Source organism: Corvus hawaiiensis, chromosome Z, assembly GCF_020740725.1.
Source record: "Corvus hawaiiensis isolate bCorHaw1 chromosome Z, bCorHaw1.pri.cur, whole genome shotgun sequence".
NCBI classification, from domain to species: domain Eukaryota; kingdom Metazoa; phylum Chordata; class Aves; order Passeriformes; family Corvidae; genus Corvus; species Corvus hawaiiensis.
In genome coordinates this window covers 53943012-53955910 of record NC_063255.1, presented here as the reverse complement: position 1 = coordinate 53955910, position 12899 = coordinate 53943012, and the positions used below count along the sequence as shown (strand labels likewise).

At 36.6% G+C, this 12899-nt stretch overlaps 1 protein-coding gene across 1 annotated transcript in view; it reads right to left on the bottom strand.

The window, feature by feature from the left end:
* The window catches only part of GDA (guanine deaminase), a 29832-nt gene that overhangs the window by 6776 nt on the left and 10157 nt on the right, over positions 1–12899 (bottom strand). Inside the window, exons 5-13 of the mRNA XM_048291846.1 lie at positions 11814–11919; positions 8996–9023; positions 7516–7623; positions 6933–7040; positions 4732–4829; positions 4146–4213; positions 3543–3689; positions 1302–1420; positions 443–470 (exon numbers count right to left, since the gene is read on the bottom strand). Coding sequence (XP_048147803.1) covers positions 443–470; positions 1302–1420; positions 3543–3689; positions 4146–4213; positions 4732–4829; positions 6933–7040; positions 7516–7623; positions 8996–9023; positions 11814–11919 — 810 coding nt within the window. The remainder of the gene's footprint in view (positions 1–442; positions 471–1301; positions 1421–3542; positions 3690–4145; positions 4214–4731; positions 4830–6932; positions 7041–7515; positions 7624–8995; positions 9024–11813; positions 11920–12899) is intronic.

Sequence of the window (12899 nt, the reverse complement as noted above, 5' to 3'; positions counted from 1 at the left end):
AGTCAGTAGATCCAAACCCCAAAAATATTATTTATCTGTACAGGAAATTATTTGTTGCACAATATCTGAGCAAGAAAGCTGGTCTGACCCAGACAGCTCCTCAAAAAGGCTAAGGTCTAGGTAGAGCATGACACAGCTGTGGCCAGAGCTGGCACCAGGCACCTCAACATCACAACACAGAGGCAGTGCAGCCCCAGTCTGGACACTGCCTGGGCATATTTACAAATAAATATAAGTAAATTTTTATTTATTAATGTTAAATAATACTAATTATCAGGCACAGGTTAATGTTTATATAAGAGTTGAATAAATATATTTAATTACTGCAAATAAATGTATACTTACTTATATATAAATACATTTATATTAACCCCAACATTAATTGACATAATGTTTGATGTAGGAAATGAGAATTCTACCTGAGTTGAAAATCAAAACATACCTAGGTACAGGAACTTCTGGAGAGTGTCCTATAGAAAAATGGGAGAAAACAATTCAGAAAGCAATACTGTTGTCCGAGATCATAATTATTTGAAGCTTGAAAGAACAGATAAATCAGTTCTCCTAAATATTCCTAGTAACAGTGAAATCAAAACTTAACATACATCATCTACGTTTTGAAAATAAAATTTAAACATTTTTAAAGTCCTAAGGACCAATAACTGAGCTTAAAAGGTTTAGATTTAAACTGAAAAATAACAGTTTTTACAGAACTGGAATTGTTTCCAGGCAGTCTGGCTACATCTATAAATTCAAGTAAGTGCTCTTAATTATCTTTTTAGTCAGAGGAGATTTTTGTATGAGAAGGTGTTTCCATACCATTAAGCCAACACTGCTTTAATGCTAGCATAAAAACTGTGCTTCTAACTCAAATTAGCTATCTTAAGTGCTTGCTTCATTTTTTAACAGCAATATAGAAAAGACAACCTAACTTTCCTCTGGCAACAGGTTGCCATTGTTCAGCCTGAACTCTAACTATTGACTAAAACTAAATTGCTTTTTCTTGTCTGTCATTTGTCGCTGCAAATAGATAACTCTAATTGTCTTCTTGGGCTAATAAAACATGCATTAAAAACATTACATGCATTTTTGCTCATGGTGTTATGGAACTGTCACTGGGGTCAGCAAGATTCTGAAGAAAAGCAAGCATGGAACCTCTAGGCTGAAGCACAGACAGCAGGGGTGTAGTACACCAATTCCTGTCACCAGAATAACTCTCAAGAGGTTTTTTCTGTCTGTATCACAGACCTGCCCCACAGCATTTCCATTAACTTTTTGATCATCAATCCTGTTCTGATTACCTCAAAATCATCAGCAGAGAACAAGTCAAAAGGGCTATCTGAAGCCTTCGTGTTGATTAGCAGTGCATCAAATTCTTTGCCCACCTCAAAGTTTCCAATCACATCATCTAGTCCTAGAGCTGAGGAAGAAAACAAGTTCACAAACACGTCTTCAGCACCAACCAACTTACTTGAAATATTCATAAGACAAACAAGAATTTAGATGATTATGAGGAAAAACCCAAAACCAAATTGAATACTGAGTATGTTATCACCTGAGTTCTTAACAAACTTAAGAAGCAATTGGTTATATTGCAAAAATATTCAACCTACAAACAGGGTAATGGAATAAGTCAGAGAAACAGTAAAGTATATAATAACACTCACCTTGCTAAGGCAGTATTAGATTGCATTTTTTAAACAGTTTAAGCAACTTTGAAAGGTTGTATAGGCCTATTACAATAGTAATATATAATAAAATGATAATAAAAGAAGTGTCCAGTGAGGATAACTAATTGTAATTAGCAGGAAGAAAGAATAGTATGGCTGGCATGGAAAAATAATCACAGCCAGATCTGAAGGTCTCATATCTATCTACCTGTAAGGCTTGGCTTGTGGTCTATTATTTAGCTGAGAACTGAGTGCTTGCAAGTGCTTAGAATACCTAAAAAGAGGCCTTTGCATCTCTTTAGAAATAAATTAGGATGGTTTTAAGTTGTCGAAAGTATCTGTGAATTAAATGAATTTTTCCAATGCTCTGAAATTAAGTTATCAAAGAGCATAATATCTACAAATAAGTTGTACATTTATTTTCAGATTGCTCTGACAAAGGAATCTCAGTCTTCATTGAAGTTTGTGAGTGGCAGGAATATCACAGTATCTTAAAGACATTCAAACTCCTACAAATTATGAAATATTTGATTACCTATTACTTTCAACTAAAATGATCTCATAGTCCTTCAGGTTTTTGAGCAGAGTGCAATTTTTAGATTAAACACAAGAGGGTGACAAGTGTTTAGGAGTCTTAACAAAGCAAATTATTTCAACAAAAGAACCACTCATTTAAAATTCTGCTACTGAAATTTTCACTTTCAGTATCCAGGCTACTGAAAGCTTGTAGAAGTAATATATATTCTACCTTTAAAAGTAATTCGGTAAGGATAAGCCAGCTTAAAATCAATATACAGAACTAACACTTTACTAGAGAAACCTAATATAGAAAAAGCAGAAGAGTAGCTGGGAAGGGAAACCACATAGGAGTTTGGGATTTTTATAAGTCTTCCTTTCTGTGTCTCAGCTAGTTTGTTCTCACACTTTGTGGAACAGTATATATTGCAGGAAAAAGATTACTTTTTGTTCCCTGCTCATCTTCTCTGTTCTCTACTTCCCCCATTGCACTCTTCAAGAATTCAGATACAGTCCTGACAAGACCTGTTTGGTGACATTTTCACTACATCTTTCAAACTTCCATTTATAATTCTCAATGGAGGTTTTTGGCAGCTATGGAGAGGCTGCACTGAAAAGATTTGGGACTCATGCTTTAGCAGGTAGTGAGCTCATTTCTGCTAACTGAAACAGTAATAGGTTTTCACTTATGTGTGGATTTCCTCTCTGCTAAATCATACCAGCTCCACTAAAACATTTTTAATTGTGTATATTTGTATGTGCACACTGATCATAACAAAACTGGTTATCCAAAACTGGATAACCCACATACTATATGACTGTATTCTGCAGATGCAAATGCATTTTGAACAGCCATGGTGGATAGCCTGTTTAAATTTTCTGGTTTTCCCTGAGGGAGGAGTGATTTGCATGATGTTTTGATTTGTGACAAACTGCCTCTCTAACAGCTCAAAAATCACAAGCAAAATTAGAAACTGATGACAAATAGAATGCATGATTTTACAGTAATTGCAGTTTTTCTTCTAGGTGATGGTTGCTGAGAAAACAAATTTCCAGCTGGTACAATAAATAGACAACCACTTATAACCTTATGACTAAGAAGTCTGAGGATCATTGCAAAGCAAACGTACAACCTGAAAAGCCGTTAAGATTTTATTATTAAACTCTCAAGAGTAATAGAGTACTCTTCTCTAAAAAGCCTAGTACGGGTATGAGAGACTGAAGGATTATCTCTGCCCACCAGTTAGACTTCACTCTGGCACCAGAAAATCCATGAATCTCCCATGAAGACAGGGAGAGATATAATAAAAAAGGGTTGTAGCTCTCTGTGTCCACTCAAAAAAATTTTCTTCTTACCTTGGCTTCCTCCCAGAGTGGCAAGCTGAAAAGCTTCTTCAAGGGTTAGTCCTGTTTCATTCACTTTATTGATCTGAAGGCTATTAGATGCCATCATTGTTTTCCTTATAGCATCAAGCATAGAAGCTGAATATCCACCAGCAACATCTATAAGGGATCAGACTTTTAGAAACAAGCTTTGGGTATAATTCTCCATGTTAAATTTCTATAAGCTTTAATTCAAAGGCCTGAAGAGACATATGTGGTAAACTGAACAAGTTCTGCTGCTAAGCACTGTCTCTGAAGGCATAATTCCCAATAAACGTGCTCTCACACACAGCCAAGTGAATAGAACACAACAAAAAAACAGAAACTGCAAAGTTGTTATTCAAGCCCTGTTTAAGCTCACAATAGCAACAAAACTCTTCACTAATTTTTTGTTTTCTTTTTAAACAGTTTTGGACCAACCCTAGATTTCAATACTCTAGACTTCCATACTCTAGTGGGGAAAACAAAGGAGGACCAAAAGTTGGAGACTTGCTGATTTTTAAATATGAACAGGTGGATGTTTTTGTATCTCCCAATGGTTTCCAGAAGAAACCACTTCTACAGCAAACTACTAACCTGTGCCAAGACCAAGCTTCACATTGTGTTCAAGAACCTTTCGCACATTTAAGACACCGCTGCGCAACCTGGATTGGAGAAGGAACATGTTGTGTGTGATGCATGCAGAAAAAGTTCAGGAAGAGCAGGGCTGCAGAGCCATTTTATGACAAAGATTCTCCCTTAACGTCTGCAAGATCTGGTTTATTATTTATTCTGGCTGGATACCATGCAGTATCTCACGTCTGCTCAATAGAAAGATTATATAGCCCATTCTCCCAAAACATTAACACACTTCAGGGGGAAGGGAGATGCCTTGAATCTACCACTGACAGAACAGTCAAAAGAAACAAATTTTTAGAAAAGAAATATTGATACAGATATAGATATAGAGTCAATAACTAAACTGAAAGACCAGAAATCAGTCCAGAGCATGCTATGCGGAAGTGGATGATGAATGGTCACGTTCAATCCAATATGTCACTGATGGTGTAATGAGGTATCATATAAATAGCTTTGCAATGGTAGCATCAACTCAGGGTACTACATGATCAACAGCTTTATTTAATTATACATCATTCTTACTTTCTTTTTTTTTTTAACTTACGAAAAGTTAGAATTGGGGCAATGTGAAATTGCAGCTCCACGAAGACTAAAAAGTTTCAGCTCTTCTTCAGAAAGATGACAGGCGTGAGCCATGACTGTCTAAAGAAAAAGAGAATCACCAGTTTACTCAATATTGCATTTACTTCTGTGGCTGTGAGTTTTGCTGCACCGCTTTAAATAGCCAAAAAGGACACATGTTACCATCAAGTGAAAGTAATGCACTTCCTGAACGAAGCTCTTAAAAGCAACATGGAAAAAACTGATTAACTTTGGTGTGCCTGACATGTCATTCCTTCAGCTTTTTTTCATTTTTTCAATATAAGAATACAGGGTGCTTGCTCTTGCAGTGACTGCTGTGACCAAAGACCTTCAATGAACAAAAGCAAGAATTCCTCAATTGTCCTAGTGCTGTAGCAACCTTACAATTTATATTTAGCTAACACAGAGACTAAGTACTGGGGCTAGGAATACATCAGATACAACGGAAGATGTATGTACTCTTAGCATGCTTCCTATTGGCTCTCTAAAGCTTTGCACCAGGGAGAGAGAGAGAGAGATATTAAATATTCTTTAAGTAAAATAATCTAATTTTTTATGCAACTGATAAATTAGTTTTCTTAGCCTACATAGCTGACTTCAAAAATAAGTTCACAAGCAAAATATAGAGGTACAGGATAGGATAATTTAATAGTACATAAAACAATTACTTCCACACAAATCTAATTGGCATTACCTCATATGCCAAATGCCCACTGAAAGAGAAGAGCAAGAGCTCAGTTAGATCTTGCAATCTGGACATAAAATTGAGAATGGCACGGAGACAGTTTCCACTGAGCATCTCCTAATAGCACTGTACCCCTCCTACCCCTCCCATCTCTACTTATCAAGTTCAGTGTAGCTGAAAACACAAGGAGAATAGCCGCATCTTCAGTTATATGGTAGCTGCTGAAGCATCTACCTTCCTGCAAATCTGTATTGCTTTTTTAAAAGCAACATCTCCAAAAAAACCCTGCTTTAGAAACACTTTAAAAAATTGACTTGCTGTCTCAGATTGGGTGGATGGGGAGACGATATCTGAGGTTCTGTGTTTAATAGAATGCTTTCCCGAACAACCAGGAGCCTGAGTCCAGAAGGCACCAGTAATCATGATTTTTCATGACCATTTTCACTTGTGTGCATAAAAGTCTGACAGAATTAAGACCTATGCTTTTGCAGCATGAATATGCTCTTTAGAACACTAACACCCACAATCCAAATCAGTATGCAAAGGACTGTGCAAGAAAACAAAGGTTAATGCTGTGTACATACTTCTGTAGTCCATATTGATTTTTCAAGCAAAAAGGACAGAAAACAAGTAATGTGTTGGGGTTCAATTTCAAACACAGAAATGGGAGTTCAATAGCAAATTCCCAGGGAATTGCCAGCTGCCCCTTGTGCCTCAGAAAATTCTCTCCTAAATTTTTTAATTAACTTGACTGATATTTAAGTATTCTGACTTTAGCTGGGTTGTTCATATTCACTTCTGCCACCCCACTGTCTAATAACGTGTGCCTTGGCACTCCGACCTGTAATTACTGTGGGCAGCTATACATTTATCTCACCAGCATAAAGCATTAATGAATTTCAACTCTTCAGGCTAGTGTGCCTCTCAAAGCTTGGTAGAATCAGCTGGTAAAACGAGATGAGAGTGCTTTTGGATAGAGCAGTAAGGTGCACTTGTCTGCAAGTGAGGTTGATGCTCAGAACTCAACAAGGAGGGTTGCTTCTCCAAAGGAAAAAAATGAAGTTGGTCCTACCATAACACCACAGAAGAAATCTTCAGGCAAACCAGTGTGCAAAAACTGGATAATATCCTTGGAATATAAGGATAACTGGGTACTGTCCAAGAATTACCAGTTCCTACAATACCAGTTATCTAGTCTCCTTCTAATCCCATTGCTCTAATTCTCTTTGGAGCCTTTGGAAAACGGATCAGGGAGCATAAAATATGATTATTTTTCATCTCCCCTAAAATACTTAGGAAGAGTGTGGGCTTGTTTAAAGATCCAACACTTCAACAGAGAACATAAAACAAATTTACTTTCCCCCAGATGTCACTGACCTTCAAAGAGCAATACAGATTTTTCAGGTAAATACAGTAAACCATCCTATCCTCTACATGGATTAATGTAAGTTATGGTGGGGGAATTTTTATGTGGCTACCTTGCTGGTTAGCAGCTTGTTTTTATCATACAGTTCGGTGTAATTCTGGTAGGCAGGAAACATGTTCTCCACAAGTTTGACTTCTTCTTCATTCTCACTTATGTGACTCTGAAACAAGAAAATGCGTAGCAGTTAGTCCTTTAAACAGCACTGAACCTGACATTACAACCTTCTGAGCAATCTACTGGTGCTAAACATACATTCATAGAAACTAGTGTTTGTAAAGCCTATAGTTAGATGTACACCTTGGATTTCTTTTTTCATCAGACCCAAAGAAGTTTCCATGGGACCCGAAGAAGTAGCTCCATTTGTTCCTTTAAAAGTGATATGAGATGGTACACATGTCCATCCCAATAGTGTGGTGACCCAATGGCCCACTTACTTTTTGGAAGATGTTAAAATAATAGATAAAATAACACATGATGTGATTGTGAGGTAAAAGAGAGAAGCAGCCCACAACAGAGTGGATGCTGAGATCATGGCAGCAGATAGGTAGCTCCTCCTGAAGGTGTCGTCAGATGGTCAGCATGCTGTCAGTTCTGTCCACACCATTTAAATTGCACACAGAGCTCTCAGAGCTTACCTGCACATGGAGATCGTGAGTCTCTGCTAAATCGCCAAGGGCATTCAGCAAGTCCTCTGTGCAGGAGGGGCCAAAGCGGGGTGTTATTATAGGCTGTACTCTGGGATACTGAGAATAATAAAAAGACAGGGTTTGTATTCCACATATATATATTTCAGTAACCGTAAGTAAGACTAGCATTTACATGGCAATTACATTTTGTCTTCATTGCTTATTGGTTACTGCATCAGTGCCAACCCAAATTAAGCTGTATAGTCATTTCCTTGCTTTCCTTAGACATTTCTTTGCAGAAACAGAGAATTAAAGTGGGGAATTTTAATGAACTTTATTAAAGGATTTATTTTCATTAGAACTCTCTTAAAGTCACTGTGATTTTACCAGTCTTCAGCAGCACTGGATACTTTTTCACATTTGCTGACAGTCCCATATGCATGATGAGAAATAAGTTGGTTGAATGACCAGATATTTTTGAGTCCCACTTCTGTGACCATTGAAGAAGCTTGCAAAACTGCAAGCTTCTGCAAAACCAAAGCCCTTTTCTTGTTCAACATTCTCTATTTATAATAGCAACAAACTCCTATACTCCTCCCTAGGTAGGAAGAATAGTGGTATAATCAGATATGCTACACAGTAGGAAATAGTGGAGAAGACACCAAGAACTGTAGAGATTTACACCTTGCATCTCTAGATTAAAATTTTCATAAAAAATAGTCAACAGGATTACAATTCTGTCATGAGTCAGAGGCAAGAGTTTTGCACAAGCCAGTAAGTGGTAACTTGGACTGCAGTTCCTTGTATTATCTCCCAGAAAAAAGGAGCTCGGGTCCTTGCAAATCAGCCAACTTACTCCAGTAATACCTATGGCTTAGGCATTAAACTCAAGGCATCTGCTCTTGAATATTTTGAGATAGGATGTCAAAAGAAGCCACTGAAAACTAAAGGCTCATAAGAAAAGTACTACTGCTTGTAATATTGGAGTGTAAACCTCTATCTTTACCACAGGAACGCAAGCCTGAATTTCTTTAGAAGCACACTTTAAGACATGTGCTGATCCAAAACACTAATTTTATAGTGGATCAGTAACTGTACTGAAAAAACAATGAATTCTGCTGGTGAGAATTCTTTTAATTAGTCTGTCTACTTATGTACCACAGAGCGATAAACTGAATTCCACCTTTCTTTAACAGAAAATTTTCCTTTCTAGGAAGCGAGATATTTCAAACTCAATAGAGAAACATACAGGTGTGACATTGCTCTGCTCTGAGCACAGAAAACTGACTTGACACTGTTACAAGTCCATTTCTCAATGAAACTAGCAGAATATTTATCAGAGTGATGATATCTGTCTATTACACAGAAAGATGTATATTTATTGATTTGTCACCAAGACAACAGCTTTGGATAGGAGGATTAACTATTTAATGTATTCACACAGCGTCTTCTAAATACAGAAGTGAATTCCAAAAAGAACACTACTTACTTTCTTTTCCAGTAGTTCTTTGACAAACCTGAAAAAGGGTAGAAATAAAGTTGCTATAAATCTGTCCTCAATGTCATAAATTATGGAAAATATTAAAAATATATACTTGGACACCCTGTTAAACATTTCAGACATAGATCAATTTTTTATGGAAAGTTGAGCCAGATTTTCAGATGAAATAAAAAGAGGGAACACAATGAAGCCAGGATAGTGACACCAAATTACACCAATTTTAAATTTGACCCTGAACATGTAGACTATTGCTTTTTCATTTGCAATGCTTAGTATTAGACAAGCAGTAATTATTCTGAGTTTCCCTGAAAACCAAACACATGCTACATTAAATGAATTGAAAACATAATTATAACCTACAGCTGCAATATTAGAGAAAGAAAAAACAAACCAAACTTAGATTTGCCTGTCCATGAATTTAAATTGCAGTGTTAAAATCTTTTCAAATCCAATTTTTAAAAGATGCAGCACATATCTTACAGGAGATGCATATGGCCTCGTTCACTTAAAGAACCCTTGATTTTCTGGAAATGCTTCTATTAATGTTAATATACAGATGATCTACCGTTTGGAAAATAAAGATTTACTTGCTCTGTTAAATAAAAGAAACTATCTCAGACCTCTACAAAAAACTCCAAGCAGTCACTACGGATAATGCAGATAGCAAACTAAACTTCCTCTGACTTTGGAAGAAGGAAATTCTTTGAAAGCCTGTTTTTTCGGTGCATGTAAGTGACTTCCAAAAGACAGTTTGAGATGTTTTCTGGGCAGGATCTCTGTGAATTTTTGTTTCATAGTTTATAGTAAGAAAACCGTGTAATTTTGATCACAACATGTGTTGTATCAATTTTATCAAATATCTTCAGAGAGAAAAGAAAATAATGCTAGAGGCTGGGTACAGAGCACTTGTGCTAGATCACCAAATGGAAGTGAGAGACCTGACCTCAACTTCTGCAATGACCAAAGGAGTTTGAGCCCACCATTGTCTAACTTTGAGAGCCAAAATGCAAAGTTAATTAGGTATCATCTGCCTGTCTCTCCTCTTACTGATTAACCTGATATAATAAAATGCTCATTTGAACAGAAACTCCAACAGAAGTATAATAGTCAGGTGACAAGCCATAACTTCAATGCGGCTGTTTTCATTCTTTTTCACATTCTTTGAACAGTGTGAGCTGTTTCAAAACTGATGAATTATGATGAAGTATGTTTCGCAAATATACCCTGTAGTTTGTTGGCTTATGGACTTCTCTATGAGGAAAGAAGCTCTGCTTCAAATCACTGCCTTCTGTAGCAGAAGAACAGACTTGCACGTAGGTTCTCATCTTTGCAGGTGGCTATAACTAATAGTACCATATATGGTAATCTAGCTGTCAATTCCGTAACTTTTTTTTAAATCCTCTTTGACAAAGAATGGTAGATTCAAATTCTTGACAAATTTAATATATAAAGCATTTGGAATTGTATCTTATTTTCATGCATACAATATAAATATTTCTGGAGGTTAACTGTAAGTAACTGAAATTATTGTAGTTCATTTTCTGTCAGTGTGACAGATCACATTTCTTAGATTCTTAAAAAAACAAATTGCAAAAACACAACTAAAATGTTGCCCTCTTAATGAAATAGCTTTTTCATCCTTCTGCAATCGTATTGCTTTGATTCAGGTAAGTACTCCAGATCCATTCCAAGAAGCACATGGCTCTCTTCCCTAGTCAGCTATGGAGTACTTGTGGCAACCTCTCACCCAAAGCTGAGAAATAGTTCTTATTACACAATCAAAAAGGAATGAGTTGGAGGCACAAGATAGATATTTAAAAGAAAGCTATTTAGATCATTCTGAAGCTTTTGAAACTGTAAGAACTGGAAGTTCTGCTGCTTTCAGGCCCATTTGGCAGGACTTGCACTGTATTATGAAAGCTGAGGACTTACATAGAAGAAAATAAATGTTAGTAGAATGAAGATAACTAATAATACATGTTTTAAAAATGCCTTTAAATACAAACACTGTTAGAAATCCATGACCATTTCTAACTTTTATTGTCATGCCTTTAGCATGATTTGTAAAAACAAGGTAGTGACCTCACACAAGTGCAATAAGATATTTCTATTACTCTTAGGGGTTTTCTCTTTCAGCATGACATTTGAAATATTTATACAAGTAAATAAATAGTCTTATGAGAAGAGCTGTATGTCTGCTTAATTGTTTTCTGAGCATGGGTGTGAAAGACAAGAGAAATATACGACAGTAAGCTGCCATAATCCAGTCTTGGTTCTCCTCCACTACAAACATTGCCTTGATTTGATTCTCCTTTATTCTCTCAGCTGCATGTTGGAGTAGTTTGAATGCTGCTATGATGGAGAAGAGATCTTTAAAATGGAGTATATGAAAGCTGACTCCTACAGCTTGAATAAAGCCTTAACCTAAATGGTGGAAGGAAATAGCTCAGAAGTTGATGGGGACAAAGGAACTGGCTGCCACCTCTCCATTGTATGTTAAGTCCACCACCTCCACATACACAGCTGTGAAAAGGAAAAGAGGAGGCAGAAAACACACATATTCTCTCAAACCCTAGATCTGTGGCTTCTCCATCTCTTTGGAAAAGCCAGAGAGATGCCATTTGGGCTGTGCAGCAACTGGATATGCAGGAATTGCCAGGACTATAGCGGACAGTACTGTTGGAAGAAAAAAAACCTGTTGCTAATAAATTCACACCTGTAATCTCTTAGAGAGATTCACATTCACTTTTCAGACATACGAAAAATCTTATTTTAAAAGGTTATGCAATCAATTTTATCATTTCACCTTTCTGTCTCTTGGACACAGTCAGCAGTAATCTCTCTGTATTGTGGCACACTGTCATTCGTATCCATGCAGACTTTTCCAACAAATGCTCGTTGACCAAATTTATCTGTTGAGATTAGAATTAGAATAAAAACTCAGAATCACTGGTTCCCAGAAACCATTATCAAAACTTGTACTGAAATAAAAAACAAATTCCACCCCACCCAGCTTCATTTAAGATGACCAGAGTTTATACTCTTTTCTTAGCTCTAACTTGGGCTCATTCATGTGACTTTTAAGGATAAAAAGAAAAGAAGAAATAAGGAAACAAACAACACTTAAATAGGAGCTGTCTTCTACATTATTATCCAACTTTATAAATGAGAACTAGATTACTGTAATTTAACCACAACTAGAATTCATAATGGTTGTATATGAAGATGGCTGTGAAATAGAGGATGAGAAACACAAGCATGGAAGTACAGTAGCTGTAGTAGATGACTACCTGGAGATAAGAAAAGGCACAAAGATTTCAGCAAACCGTGTCTTCTTAAGGGAAAGGAGCAAGATTGCCAACATGCCTCCCACATGCAGTTAGAGGGAGAAATTTCCAGATCTATTCTAGCCTCTTTCTTGAGATTTACCCATGATAGATGAATAAATCAGAACTCATGTGTAAGAAGTGCATATAATACTCAATTCTAGGCTGTCAAATGTGTTTCTAAATCAGATCTTTTGTCCACTTTTACTATTTGAGTTGTTGAATGTAATGGCTTCAAAATTTTCTACTAAATCGGAAAGACAAGGTAATTTTTGATGAAATCTGAGGTTTTTATTAAATTTCTCTGCTTTGGGAGTTGTCTGAGCCTTGAGAAATCCTGCAAGAACTACAGCATTTTCAAACAGCAGGCATTTGCCACTGTGAACAGAAGGGAAGGATAAGATTCTGATGCAGGTTCCACTTCTCCAGTTTCAGAGGCTGTGTGAAGATTTTTGACATTGATTATCAGCTGAAACCTCAGAGTGTCAGGAAATTAATTCACTGACTGGGCCTCTTGGCATGCAGTCCTTTTAAACTTCAAATAACAAAAGGTTAGAAAGAGCAGA